Here is a 13,153-nt window from a genome sequence, read left to right as displayed (position 1 = left end):
AGTGTCTGCCCCCCGCGGGCACATTTTGGGTGCTTGCTGTGTGCCAGTGGGAAAACTATCTCTCTCGATCTTACGTCGGGTAAAGCAAGCGCTGGGCTTGGTGCTGTTGCACAGATGAGGCCACCAAAACTGCAAGCAGGCGGCCAAGCACCCCTGGACGCACGGCCCGGCCCTGGCAGGTGCTCAGATCCGCACACATGCTCACAGCAGCAGGATTCACAATTCGCGGGATGTAGAAACAGCCCAACTGTGCATGGATGGATGAATGGATCAACACACAGCCCGCCCACTCGGCCGCGAGCAGGAGCGAGGACACCCGCCGTCTGCAGGGCTGAACACACAAAACTCAGGGAGGGAACTAGACACGAGAGGCCACGCAGGGTGTGAGTCCACGTGTGTGAAACGTCCAGAACGGGAAAATCCAGCTTGGGGGCCAGTGAAAGTGACATGCCTCCAGCCCATAATTCCCTCGGCCTCCCCACGACTCTCGGGGAGTAGAGAAGCAGCACGATTGCTATAACTTCATAGACCTACCTGCCGGGCGGGGAACAGCCGCACGCATGCTCATTTGGGACTCGTGCTTCTCTTAATGATCAGCGTCAAAGGGAAACACCCCAACAGGACGAGGGAAACTTAGGAGGAGTTAGGAATGCAGCGTGCCGCCCTGGGAACCCCCCACTTCACTCCTGCCCCCACCAGACTGGGGGCCCCGGGCCCCAGCTGCCTCTTTTCCCTGTGGGCCACAGGGTCCTCCAGGAGAAGACCGTTTCCAAGCGGGGTGCGGGGGAACCCCCAACCATGCCATGGGGACGGGGGCCTGCCCCTGCCCCAAAGGAGACCACAGACTTGGCACCTCCTATTCAACCTTTATTTGCAAACTCCGAGGTCTGACATGGTGCCAGAGACTCTGGGTGCTGTCATTGGTTCCCCTTGCCCCTCCCCCCACTTCTGGGGCTGGGAGGGGACGGCTGTCACAGCCCAGCCTCTGCCCCATCCCACCCCGCCCCCACCCCAAACCGTGTAGCTAGACTTCTCTCTCTGTCTTTCACCCGGACCTGCCAATTTCGGGTTTGGGATTCCAGCAGGCCGCCCCTGGCCTGAGGGCCTCAGTGATTAGCCAGAGCCTCCGGGGGCGGGTCCCTGCACCCCCCCCCCAGGTTCCAGTCTGGAGCAAAGGAGCAGGATGGCAGCACAGACACACGTCTGCCCCCTAGTCAGGTGTCTCTAGGTCCCGGCCAGCAGCTGGACCTGGGGTGGTGGCGGGGGGGCCCCCGCACACAGCGGTGGGCAGCCTACAGCGGGGACGCTGCGGAGTGAGGGGCTCCCGAAGGCCACAGCCAGCGGGACCAGTACCATGGCCCGGGCTCGGCCGCGGTGGCGGCCGGGGTGGGCGACTGCGGCGGGCTGCGGGGAGGCCGCTGGGAGGGATGGGTCCTGAGCAGGAGCCGCGACGCTCGTCCAGCGTGGAGGCCGGGGGGGGGGGGGGGGGGGGGCAGGCAGTGCAGGTGAGCGGGGAGCGGCCGAGGCAGGTGTAGCAGGAGGCGCGGCGGCTCGAGCAGACGCACAGGGCGGGAGCGGCCGGGCCCAGCGGTCACTGCCTGCTGGGTGTGGCCAAAGTACCTGGGCGGGCAGTGGGAGACGTGGAGGTGGCCCAGGACGTGGGCGGGGCCGTGGCGTTCTGCGCGGGGGCACACGTACGTTGGGGTGTGAGGCCGGGGCCCGCCGCCCCTTACGCCCTCCCGCCCCGGGCCGCACACGCACACTGCCCGCTGCTGCCGCCCCCCAGCGAGCAGGCCGTGCCGCGCCAGGCACTCACCCTGGCACGGCCCCTCTGTGTCCCGCTGCACACACGCGCTGCTGGTCACCTGGGGGCCCGGGGGCCGCGCCGTCATGTCCTCGGCCGTCCCGTAGAGCAGCAGCGTGTAGCGGTACAGCGTCCCTGGGCGGGGGTCGCGGGGGGGCACGGGGAAAAGGGGGACAGGCTGTCGGCACCTGGTCCGCCCTCCTGGCTCCTCTCCCCGGCCGCCCCGCCCGCCCCGCCCCGGAGTCCCAGACGCCCATGGCCCCCAGGCCGGACGCCCACCGGGCGCCGGTAACTGGCATCTACTATTCTCCGAAGATACCCGCTCAGTGTCCCAGGGAGACCCCGGACCCCTCTGCAGCGGGGGATCCCAGGCCGGTCCAGGGCCCGAGGCCCCAGCCTGGGTGTCGCTCTCACCCGTGTTGAAGTAGTAGCCCTTGTTTTCCAGGCCCAGCGTCCACGGGCCCCACGGGTCCTCGTCCCAGAAGTGGGTGGACATAAAGATCCAGTTGTTGTAGCCTTGGCCGCTGACGTCCAAGGGTCTGGGGCAGGAGGGAGGGTGGGTGGGGGTGGAGAGGGGGCTTCAAAGCCCCAAGGACAGTGGGGTCTGCAGGGCCGAGCCCGGCTGTTGGCAGGGCTCCCGAGAGGGGAGCGCGTCAGGTGTCCGGCCTGAGCAGAACCCCCCCCGACCCCACAGCACACTGCCCACACCCGGGGAAGGACAGAGCGGCTGCCACGGGGCCAGGTACCCCACCCCTGCACCTGACGGCCACGAGCGTGGAGCGGGTGCCCATGGGGCTCGTGAGCGAGATCTCCAGGTCCCCGCGGCGACTGTAGGACAGCGAGAGCTGCACCTGCACGTGCTCCAGCGAGCGGATGTGGTTGGCTTGGCCGGCGCACGCCGACACATTCCTCCTCACTTGCGTCAGCGGCAAGATGGGGCTGGGGGCGACGCGGGCTGTGAGCGCCCCTTCTGCGGGCCTGCCGGGGGGGGGGGGGGGGGGGGGGGCGGGGCACCGAGGTCTGGGCTCACGTCGTGGAGCCCACCCTCTTTCTCATCTCATAGATGGGGAAAGCAAGGCAACGGGTGCTGGGCCCCACGCGTCTGTCACCCCTTCCCCCGCGGCGATGACGGGTGCGGGGAGAGGACAGGCGGACACAGCGGAGGCGCGGCGGCGCAGGGCTGCTCACGTGGGGGTGTGTACGATCTCAATGACGCACTTCTGCTGGCGCTGTGTGGGCAGCCACGTTCGAGCCATGTCCACCAGCAGCCTGGCATCCAGCAGCCCATAGCCATAGTGGTGGCTCACTGCGTGGACGGGCGGTGGTCACTCGCCCTGGGGGCGTGGCGTCCCCCCCTCCGCCCGCCCCGCCTCACCTTGGCGCCCCACGCCGTTGGTCCTCCAGTCCTCAGCCTGGAGCTGCGCGGGTCTGGACGCACGGACCACCAAGTGCTGCATATCCCTCCATGTCAAGAACGGGCTGGGGGCAGGCGAGGGTAGGTGAGCTGGGGCCGGGCCAGGCGGGGGGCGGGGGGCAGGTGAGCGCAGTAAGCGGGGTCCCCTCCAGCACCTACTTGGCCTCCAGAGCCAGGGCGATCATGCCCGCGGCCAGCGGGGCCGACGCCGAGGTGCCCGTGTGTTTGTCCGTGCACCGGTGGTGTAGATCCGTGGTGACCTAGGGGCAGAGACGGGGGCTTGGGGGGGACCGGTGCACAGGGAGACCCGGCCTTTGTGCAAAATGCATCAAGGGTTCAAGAAGGTGCCGCAGAGGTACCTCCAGGAACGGGGCCCTGAGCGCCACCCAGGTCACACAGCTGGGGAGCCTGCCCCGCCAGAGACAGGAGGGTAGACGAAGGGGTGAGGACACTGGGGCCTGGTCTTGGGACCCCTCTGTGTTCCAGGTGCCACAGGGCAGCCCTGGGAGGGGGGAAAGTGGGGGGTGGGACGGAAGGTGGGGGGAGGGGACGGGCAGGGAGGGGTGGGGGAGGGGAGGCGCCAAGGGGGAAGACCACAGGGTCGTGGGGGGAAGGTGGGACAAGGACAGATGGGAAGGGAAAGGAGACAGGGGGAAGGAAGGGAGGGGAGGAGGGGAGGGGAGGGGGAAGCAGGCGCGGAGGGGGGCCTCCCCCTGCCCCCGGGTCCCCCCCCTCCCCGGCACTCACGATCTGCGGGTCGGTGGCCACGCCGCTGCTGTAGGTGGTGGTGAGCGTGGAGGCGCAGGCCTCGCTGTACCAGGGCGTGCGGCCCTCGCGGGTGGTGCTGCCCACGGAGAGCGTGTACACGCTGTTGGTGTAGCCGTCGCAGTTGCAATTGTCGTAGTGCAGGCCGCCGTTGCCCGACGCCCAGACGAAGAGAGTGCCCAGCCCACCGCGGCCCTGCACGCGGGCACGAGGGAGCGGATGGGCGCTTCGGCCTCCAGGGCCGGCCCAGGCCCTCCGAGGCCCCCGGGGTGGGCTCACCTTGGTCACGCCTCGCCTGAAGGCCTCGCGGGTGAGGACGCCCGGGCCGTCCACCGTGCGGCCGTCGTCCTCGGGGCCCCAGCTGGCGCTGTAGATGTGGATGTGCTGCGGCTGCAGGCTCAGCGACTGGGCCTCGATGACGTCCGTGATGGTGCCGTCCAGCATGCGCACGCCTGCAGGGGGGGGCGTCCGGCCTCGGCGGTCAGCCCCGCCGCGCCCCCCCCAGGCCCCCTCTGGAGCGGGGGCGTCTGCGCGGGGCTCAGCTCTCCCCCTACCTGAGCTTGGGCCCTGCATCCCCCAGAGCCGCCTAACTCTGCCCGCAATCCCTGGGCGCCCTGTGCCGTCCAGGCCGCCCTCCGTCCCCGGGGTGCGGGAGCCGGGCCCCGATACCTCCGATCCGGGCATTGTAGGCGACACCCGCTCCACAGAACCCGTTGTTTGCGATTGCGGCCACTTCCCCGGCACAGCGGGTCCCGTGCCTGGTGCCAAGGCAGAGAGGGGGGCCAGTCCCAGCCCCCCCCGGCTCCCCACAAGGCACTGGCGCCGCCCTCACACACCCCGCAGGATGCCGCCGCTCACCGGTTCTCGTCGCCGGGCGTGTATCGCGGCTGGGGGTCTGGGTCGTAGTCATTGAAGTCGTAGCTGGCCAGGGGGTCCTGGGGGCCGAGCGGGGGGCGTGAGGGACGGGGGCAGGCCGCGGGACCTGGCGCAGCCCCCACCCCAGTCCCCACGGTCTCACGTAGTTGGCCCAGAGGTCCGGGTGGTCCTTCTCGATGCCATCGTCCAGGACAGAGATCACAATGCCCCGGCCCGACAGCCCCTGGCTCCAGACCTGCAGGACGTTCAGGTCCGGCCGCACCTTGTTGTTCTGTGCAAGGCAGGGGCCGGGGTCAGCGGGGCTCTGGCCCCGCCCGGCCCCACCGCCCGGCCCGGCCCACTCACCATGTACCACTGCTTGGAGAACCAGGGGTCCGTGGGCACCACCACCGAGCGCTTGACACGCCGCCGCAGCGTCTGCTGCTCGAACCACTGCACCTGCAGACAGACGCATGCTGCAGGAGGGCGCCGGGCCCCCAGAGCCAGCCCGCCCTCCACCCCTCCACCCGCCGGTGCGGCTCTCACACCCGCGCACCTGGCGGGGCCTTGACCGGCTCCACCAAGCCTTTCCCACCAATTCTGGGCCGTGGGGCCCGAGTCTGCCTCCAGGGTCTGCGTCGGTCTCCTCCCCAGGCCCACCAGGGGACGACTCTGTGTGGGCCGCGGCTGGAGCGGGGCTGTGTCTGGGTCTCCCGCTGCTTGTCCTGGGTCCGTCATGGTGTGGGACGGGGCCCGGGACCTCATGCTTGCTGAGGCTGCTCTTTGGGGTCCCCGTGTGCCTGGGGCTCTGCCTTCAGAGGGGACCAAGGCCCTAGCACCAGTCCCCAGGGCCCACTGCTCTTGAGGCCCAGCCCTATCCCTTCCCCAGTCCCTGTTCTAGATCCTTCTGCCCAAGATCTGCCCATCTCCCTGCTGTAGCGGCCACCCCTCGTAAGACATCCCTGGATGGCCATACCTGCCTCCGCCCTGGTTCCCCACCTGCCCCCCTGCCTCCCTACAACACAGTAGCATCACTCTCTGCAGAGCCCCTCCCATGCTGCCCCCCTCTCCAGGGCCCACAAAGCCCCGCCTATCTGGCCCCCACCAGCCTCCCTCTGCTGCAGTCACAGTGGTGCCTCACCCCAGGGCCTTTGCACACAGCCATTCTGCCTGCCCCAGGTTGGTCTTCCTCAGACCTTTTTGTCCTTTCTTCCTTGTTGATCTCCCCCCCCCCCCGCCCCGCCCTGAACCAGCTCCTGTGCCCTCACCCTCTTCCCAGTGATGGTGCAATTGTCTCCCCATGTGCCCAGCTCCAGACGCGGGAGCTGGCCCCAATTTCTCTCTGTCCCACACGTCTAATCCATTGGCAAGCCCTGGCCTCTCTCGTGCAAACCACACCTTGAACTGGCAACTTCTCCCCATTCCCAGTGCTCCCAGTGGGTTTCAAGTGATCAAGCCTCTCGCCTCCATGCTGATCAGCCCCCCAGCCCAAACCCCATCTTGGCTCCTGAGGGTTTACAAAGTCAGCCTCAAGTCCCCAGCTTGGCATCGAAAGCCTTTTCCCAATCTGGCACCTCTCTGAGCATCTCACAGCCTCACTGGCTGACTTCAGGCAGGATTCCTACTCCCGGTCATAAAAAGGACCAATTCCCTTCTCTCCATCCCGTGAACTAGAATGTTATCTGCTGTCTTTACAGAGTATGTGGGAACCCTGACCTTTAGGGGGAGAGAGAAGATGGGGGCGGGGAGGGGGGGCCAAAAAGAAATGCTGACAGTGTGCCAAGGCCCCGAGGTGAGCTCAGCACGCACACGTGCCCTGTTGCTGTCCACGGATGGTCCCTATCGTACAGACTGGGGGACCAAGTGGAAACCGAGACTCAGAGAGGGCAGGTGGCTTGGATAACAAGTGGCTGCGCAGGCTCACCTTGGGGTCTTTTTTCAGGCGCAGGAGATGGCCCCAGTGTGGGCTCAGGGACTGCTGGACCACGCCCCGGTGCCTCAGGTGGAAGTACTGCCCGTCAGGAAAGATCTGGGAACGCGAGGGGGCATCCACAACGATGGCACCTGCCTCCGAGACGGAGTCCCCAGGACGGTGGCCAACATCCTCCCCCAACCAGGTGCGCCGCTGGGTGCTTCAGGTGCCCTCTGGGGGTCCCAGAGTCTGAAGCTGGTCGAGGCCTGGGTGAGCCGGGGGTCCTTGATATCTTGGGTACCCCTCCCGTCTGCCGGAGGGGTGTCCAGCCCCTGCCCTTCCTGTCCCTTCGGGTGCCACCCACCTGCCCCAGGTAGACGAAGCCGAATTTGCGCGCCAGGCGCTCGGCCTCCCGGTAACCCTGGGACACCCGCACGGCCCAGCTGCTGACATAGATGGGGACCCGGGCCGAGGACCACCCCACAGGCAGGGGGCCAACGAGGGGCAGGCCCAGAGCCAAGGCAAGGCGCAGCCAGAGCGCAGTCCAGGCGGGCCGCATGGCGGCGGGGGGCGGGGCCGGGGCGGGGCCTCCGAAACCCCTCCCCCCGGCCAAACCGCCGAGTGGGCCCAAGCGCCCGCCCCGCCCCCGGGGCCATAGCAACCCCTGAAAGGCGTCAACTCCCAGGGGTCCTTGCGGCTGTCTCCCCCCCCCCACCCACCCACCTCAAGGAGCGCAAAGATCCGGCCGAAGACGGGGCGGGGGGGCGGGGAACACCCCCGCCCTGGTCTTCCACAGATCCAAACCCTCTGGAGCCTCAGTCTCCCTCATTTGTACAGTGACCAAAACTTCCGACCGACCTAGAGGAGAGTGTTCAAGGTTGCTCCCCCTGGCCCGCCCCTTTATCCCCGCCCCCTTGCCTGCCCACCCCTCCCTCTAGAATTAATCCTGCCTCCTACCCGGCCCAACCGGAATTGTTCTTCTGAGTAAGTCCCGCCTCCCCAGCTTAGCTCCGTCCCATCCCCCCCTCCTCCGAGAGTCTGTCCCCCGCTCCTTTATGGTCAACCCCGCCCCTCCTCTGTTCTCGCCAATCAGCTCTGGTCTTTCTCCAGTTCCTCCCGTCAGCTCCGCCCCTCGGCACGCTTCTCTCCTCCTCCCCAGCTCCACCCCCGCAACGGCTCAGCCAATAATCCCCGGCCATGACCCCACCCCTCCAATCAGCTACGTCCCGCTTCCGCTCCGCCAATCGGCACCCTCGGCCTCCGCGCCCCGCCCTCTGCCCCCGGCGTCGCAGCTGGGGCGGCCGCGGCCCGCCAGAGGGCAATGCGGCGGGGGAGAAGGGGCAGGCCCCACCTCCTTTGTCCGCCCTGCCCTCCCATTGGCCGGAGTGGGGGGCAGGGGGCGGAGACCAGCGCAGGGGCGGAGACCAGCTCGGGGGCGGAGCGGGGCTTCTCGCACCTGGGTAAAGCGGCACGCGCGCTGCGGGGCAGGTGTGCGGGGCCGCGGTCGAGCTCGGGCTGCCAGGCCCCGGCTCGCCGGTGTCATGGACGGCCTGCGCCAGCGCTTCGAGCACTTTCTGGAACAAAGGAACTTGGCCACCGAAGCGCTAAGGGCGCTCGAAGCCAAGACAGGTGTCGACAAGCGGTACTTAGCCACGGGTGAGCAGTCCGGGGCGCTCTGGGCTCCTGTCCCATTTCGCCGATGGGCACACTGAGGCCCTGGGGCAACGGGGTCCCGGGCCTGGCCCCTTCCGGCCGGCGTCTTCTGCAGGGTCCGGGCTCGGACGGTGGGGAGCACCCCCCTGGTGAGACAGATCCTGAGGGGTCATGGACCAGGACTTTGCGTCTGCCCGCAGCCCCTCCTCTGCCCCCGCCCTGCGACCTCTGGCTAGTGTCACTCCCTCTCTCGGGCCCAGTAGTACCTCCACTCCAGTCCTCAGGTCTGGAGACCGTTCGCTGCCCCCTCCGTCGTGGCCCTGGGTGAATTCCAGGCCAAAGTCCGGTTCTTCCAGTTGCTCGGGCCACCCTGGGGGAGGGGAGAGCGGCGGGTAGACAGCCAGTGCCCTGGGAGTCTTGCCACACCCCCGTCCCACAGGAACATCAGCCTGGAAGCAAGTGTAGAGATTTTTGCATCCCCCCCACCCCCCCTGCTCCCGGCCAGGAGGAGAAGGGTCCCTCCCATTCCCCTCCCCCCATTGTTTTTCTACCAGTCACCTCCCCTTGGCGTGCCGTGTCCCTCTCCCACCCTGAGCTTTGGCCCACTGTGCCTAGCTAGTTGAGCTGGGTTGTTTGACCCTGTGGTGGGGTTGGGCAAATATTGGCTGGGGGGCCATAGAGCCGGGAGCCAGCCCTTCTGACTGCTACCCCTCCAGTCCCCCTCCTCTTCCTCTTCCTCTTCCTCGGTGGCCTTGGATGCCCCCTGCCACTCTCCCAAACTGTCTAGTAAGTACTCCTTAAACGCTCCCTCCCCTCTTTTTCCATGTCCCAGGCCCCATGCCACCTCTTCCAGGAAGCCCCCTGGAGCGAATTCCAGGAACACTTTGTCCAGAAGTGGTGGTGGTGGGGGGGGTGTTGGGTGAGGACAGGGACACATGTACTGAGCACCTTCTGTGTGCAGATCCCAGCAGTCCACTTTCCTCCCATTTCCCCCAGCTGGGGAATCCGTGCCAGGCAGGGAAGGTCCACAGTTTACTCCCCCAGGCCTCCATGTCAGCCTAGCCAGGAACCTGTCCCTGGGAGCAGGCCCTGACTTCTCTGCTGACTTTCCACATCCCTGATACCCGTGGGCAGGGCTTTAGTCATAGAGCACTGGGGAGGGGCCTATCGGGGAAGCTGGGAGGCACAGGGGCACAGGGGGGGAAACTGAGGCCCAGAGAGTCAGGGGCTTTGTGGAAGGCTGCCTCTGACCTCCTTCCCCCCCCCCACCCCCGTCTGGAGCATTCGCCCCTCCCTACCCACCCCCCTCCCTGAGCCCTGTCTGTTGCTGATCTCTGGGATGGTGCCCCCCCTCAAATGTCCAAGGTCATCCCCCCGTTGCTGAGGCTGCAGGAATAGGGATTGAGGGAGAGGTGCCCTGGGAAACCTGCTCCCCCCAACTAGCAATTGGGGGTGACATCCCCCTTGGGCCCCACCCGCCCCAGATGGTCAAATCCCCAGCCCAGGTAACAAAGGAAACCCAGACGAGGCAGTGACCAGACCTCCTGGGGCCAACTGGGGAGGCCCCCTTCCCTGTCCTGACCCCAGACCCGAGGGATAAAGACTAACCCAGGTGGAGGGAAGGGAGGGGGTGCCCTTTGGTACGCAAGTGACCTCTGTCTCTACAGATAACCGCCTGGGGAGGAGGCCGGAGGCTGTAAAATGCTCCCAGGAGCCCAGAGGCTCTCTGAGTGACCTTGGTGCCCCCTCCTCCCAGCTGCCCTGTTGTTCTGGCCAGTGAGTGAGACACAGCAGGGAAGCACAGAGACCCGCGCACTTAATGAAGGCAGTGTTTCCGAGGACTCTTTGCAGAGCAGCTAACACTTCTGGCTCCCCACCTCCCCCAGCAGTGTGTGCTCCGGGCCCCGTCACTGGGAATGTGTTTGTACCCCCAGAAGGTGCTCGGCAAACCTGTAGAAAAGAGGAGCTCTCTCTGTTGAGTGGTATTAGCTATCCCCAAGGCCGCCCGAGGAGGCAGGGTCCTTACCACCCCATTGGCAGATGGGGAAACTGAGGCTCCAAGCAGAGAGAAAGACTTGCTCGGTGTCACGCAGTGAGTGGAAAACGTTCAGCTGTCTCCCACTAAGACAACAGCCCTCGCTTGAGGCTATGCTGTCCCCCTCGGGGTACTGAACAATTTCTGGGGACATCTGTGGTTGTCGCAGCTGGGGCGCTTCTGGCACGGATGAGTGGGGGCCGGGGATGCTGTTCAGCCCCCGCAGCTCCCGGGGCGCCCCCACGAAAGATGTTCTGGCCAGGATGAAAAACCGTATTGAGATAAAGATTACCAATGTTGCCTTTCTCTGCTCACTGGGAATCAAGTCTTCTTTTTTTAACGTTCATTTATTTTTGAGAGGGAGAGAGACAGAGCTTGAGCGGGGGAGGAGTAGAGAAAGACAGACACACAGAATCCGAAGCAGGCTCCAGGCTCCGAGCTGTCAGCACAGAGCCCGATGCGGGGCTCGAACTCACGAGCTGTGAGATCTTGACCTGAGCCGCCCAGGCGCCTCCGGGAATCACATCTTAAAGAAGGAATGAACAGCCTTACTTCTAGGTTTTTCTCCCGTTGTTTGCGTTCAAATGCTGGGCTTTTGTGCCCGGCCCTCCCCTCGGGACCCAGAGTAAGGCAATTATGATTGCAGGTGGTCACTTACTCATTCAACACGTGTTTATTGGGCAACTACTCTACCCATCAGGGCCAAGGTCCCCACCTGCCCTTGGGGAGTTCACAGTTCGGGGGTGGGGGGGACCGACTGATAACTGGTTGTACGTACGAGGAGACACGGGGCTCAGGGCCATAGTAGGTGTCACCAGGGCGCTGCGGGGGCAGCAGGCCTATCCCGGAGGGGTCTCTCGTAGGGGCAGCGAGTGTGGCAGCCTGGGTCTGCCAGGCCAGGAGGAGGCCTCCGGTGCCAGGGTCGGCTCGGAGCGCGCCGCCCTGCCCACACCCTCTCCTCCCGCAGGAGCCGCCACTCTGCTAAGCCTGTATCTTCTGTTCGGCTTCGGGGCGTCTCTACTGTGCAATGTAATCGGATTTGTGTACCCAGCATATGCTTCGTGAGTGCCCGCTGGCTGTCCGGGTGTTGGGAGGGGGTGTCGGGGGCTCTGGACAGCCCCTGACTCTGCGCGCCTCCCCGCCCCCAGAATCAAAGCTATCGAGAGCCCAAGCAAAGAAGACGACACTGTGTGGCTCACCTACTGGGTGGTGTATGGACTGTTCGGGCTGGCCGAGTTCTTCAGCGACCTACTCCTGTCCTGGTTCCCTTTCTACTACGCGGGCAAGGTGGGTGGCTCCCGGGACGCACGCAGGTGCCCGGGAGGCCAGGGGTGCGAGGGGGAGACCCGGCCCCTTCTCTGCGGAACTAGCCCCCCGCCCCCACCAGGGGCGTCTGATGGAGGCGGTCCATCTGGTGGGGGAGGCCCGCCCTGCACGGGTCTTGACCCCCCCGCCCCGTGCCCGCAGTGCGCCTTCCTGTTGTTCTGCATGGTTCCCGGGCCCTGGAACGGGGCTCACATGCTGTATCATCGCGCGATACGGCCGCTGTTTCTAAAGCACCACGAGGCCGTGGACAGCGTCGTGAGAGACCTCGGCGGGAGAGCCCTGGACGTGGCGGTGGGAATAACCCGGGACGGTGTGTGCTCACAGGGTGCGGGGGCGTCGGTCCGCTGCAGGCCCTGTCCGTCTGTGCCCCCCACCCGCCTGCCCCTGCCCACTTTCCCTCCTGCCCGGCCCCTGTCTGGCCTCCGTGTGGCTGCACCCCCTCACTGTCAGCCTCTCTCTCCTACGCTTTCGGGAACCAGTCATGCAGACCCTGGCCCGCGGCCGGGCTCTCGTCACCCCCGCCGCTGCCCTTGGAGCCCAGCGTACGTACTCCCGGGCCTGGGCGGCAGGGCCCGCGTGCGCAGGCGCTGTCCCCACGGAGGGTGGGAAGACGGCCCCGGCCCCGGCCGCCTTGCTCCCGACTGACTCCCTGCGGCCCCGGGGCCGGGCCTGCCTCACCCCCCCACGGCCATCTCTCTGCAGCCCAAGCAAGCGTGACCCAGCCCCAGAAGGACAAGTGAAACCCTCGTCCAGCCGCTACGCAGACCTGCCGCCTGGCGAGCAGGGGGGCACATCACACCCCAAGCCCTCCACGAACTCCTCGACCGACGCCTCGGGGGAGCCCCCCGCCAGCCCCGCCTCCCCGAGCAAGCCGCTCCCCGGGAGCGCCTCCCAGACCACCTCGGGCCAGTCCCCGCCGGACCCCCCGGCCGGCGGCTCCCGGCTGCCCTCCAAGTCCCAGAGCCGGCTTCGGCTCCGGGCACGAGTGAGCTCCTCCGGCCAGCCGCGCCCCCAGTCATCTGTCACCTCCTCGGGCCAACCCCAGCCGGCCCCCCAGCCCACGGGCCCCAAGCAGCGCACCAGCACCTCCCCCAGCCAGGGTCCCCCCGTGGCACAGCCCCCCGGGAAGGCCTCGGACGGGCCGGGGGAGCCGGCCCCCCAGGCCTCCAAGGGCAGCCCACCGCCCACCAGCAGCACCTCGGCGCCCCAGCTGCCGGCCCCCTCCCCGTGCGGGTCGTCGGCCGAGTACACGTCCGAGTCCACCACGGAGGTCACGTGCAGCTGGCCCCACCTCAGACACCGGCTTCGCTGCCTGCAGCACTGCTGGCGGCTGAAGCATCTGGCCTGCTAGGGGGGCTCAATAAAGCTCATCCGACGACCCGTGTGGCT

General features: G+C 66.9%; 2 protein-coding genes across 3 annotated transcripts; one reads left to right on the top strand and one right to left on the bottom strand.

The window, feature by feature from the left end:
• Window positions 1-854: 854 nt before the first annotated feature.
• On the bottom strand, window positions 855-7,445 carry PCSK4 (proprotein convertase subtilisin/kexin type 4). Its single transcript, XM_086699683.1, is given in 17 exon segments — window positions 855-1,413; window positions 1,415-1,574; window positions 1,576-1,678; window positions 1,817-1,939; window positions 2,219-2,343; window positions 2,564-2,782; window positions 2,993-3,110; window positions 3,180-3,283; window positions 3,378-3,478; window positions 3,966-4,178; window positions 4,263-4,435; window positions 4,653-4,741; window positions 4,842-4,918; window positions 5,002-5,130; window positions 5,205-5,297; window positions 6,763-6,867; window positions 7,115-7,445. Coding segments are annotated over 17 exon segments (2,316 nt in total). The 5' UTR covers window positions 7,310-7,445; the 3' UTR covers window positions 855-1,224.
• Window positions 7,446-8,291: 846 nt separating this feature from the next.
• REEP6 (receptor accessory protein 6) lies at window positions 8,292-12,633 on the top strand. Of its 2 annotated transcripts, XM_086699688.1 has the most exons (6): window positions 8,292-8,406; window positions 11,406-11,499; window positions 11,587-11,725; window positions 11,906-12,074; window positions 12,244-12,306; window positions 12,467-12,633. In XM_086699688.1, exons 1-6 carry the CDS (start codon window positions 8,292-8,294, stop codon window positions 12,502-12,504), a joined length of 618 nt encoding a protein of 205 aa, XP_086555814.1. In that variant the 3' UTR covers window positions 12,505-12,633. The 2 variants fall into 2 exon arrangements, with proteins under 2 accessions (XP_086555814.1, XP_086555815.1); XM_086699689.1 differs by lacking the exon at window positions 12,244-12,306.
• Window positions 12,634-13,153: the final 520 nt, after the last annotated feature.

This window comes from Puma concolor, chromosome A2 (genome assembly GCF_028749965.1).
Source record: "Puma concolor isolate L17-30 chromosome A2, mPumCon1.1.hap2, whole genome shotgun sequence".
Classification (NCBI taxonomy): Eukaryota; Metazoa; Chordata; class Mammalia; order Carnivora; family Felidae; genus Puma; species Puma concolor.
Note: the sequence above shows the minus strand (reverse complement) of the source record. Positions and strands in the feature narration are given on the sequence as shown.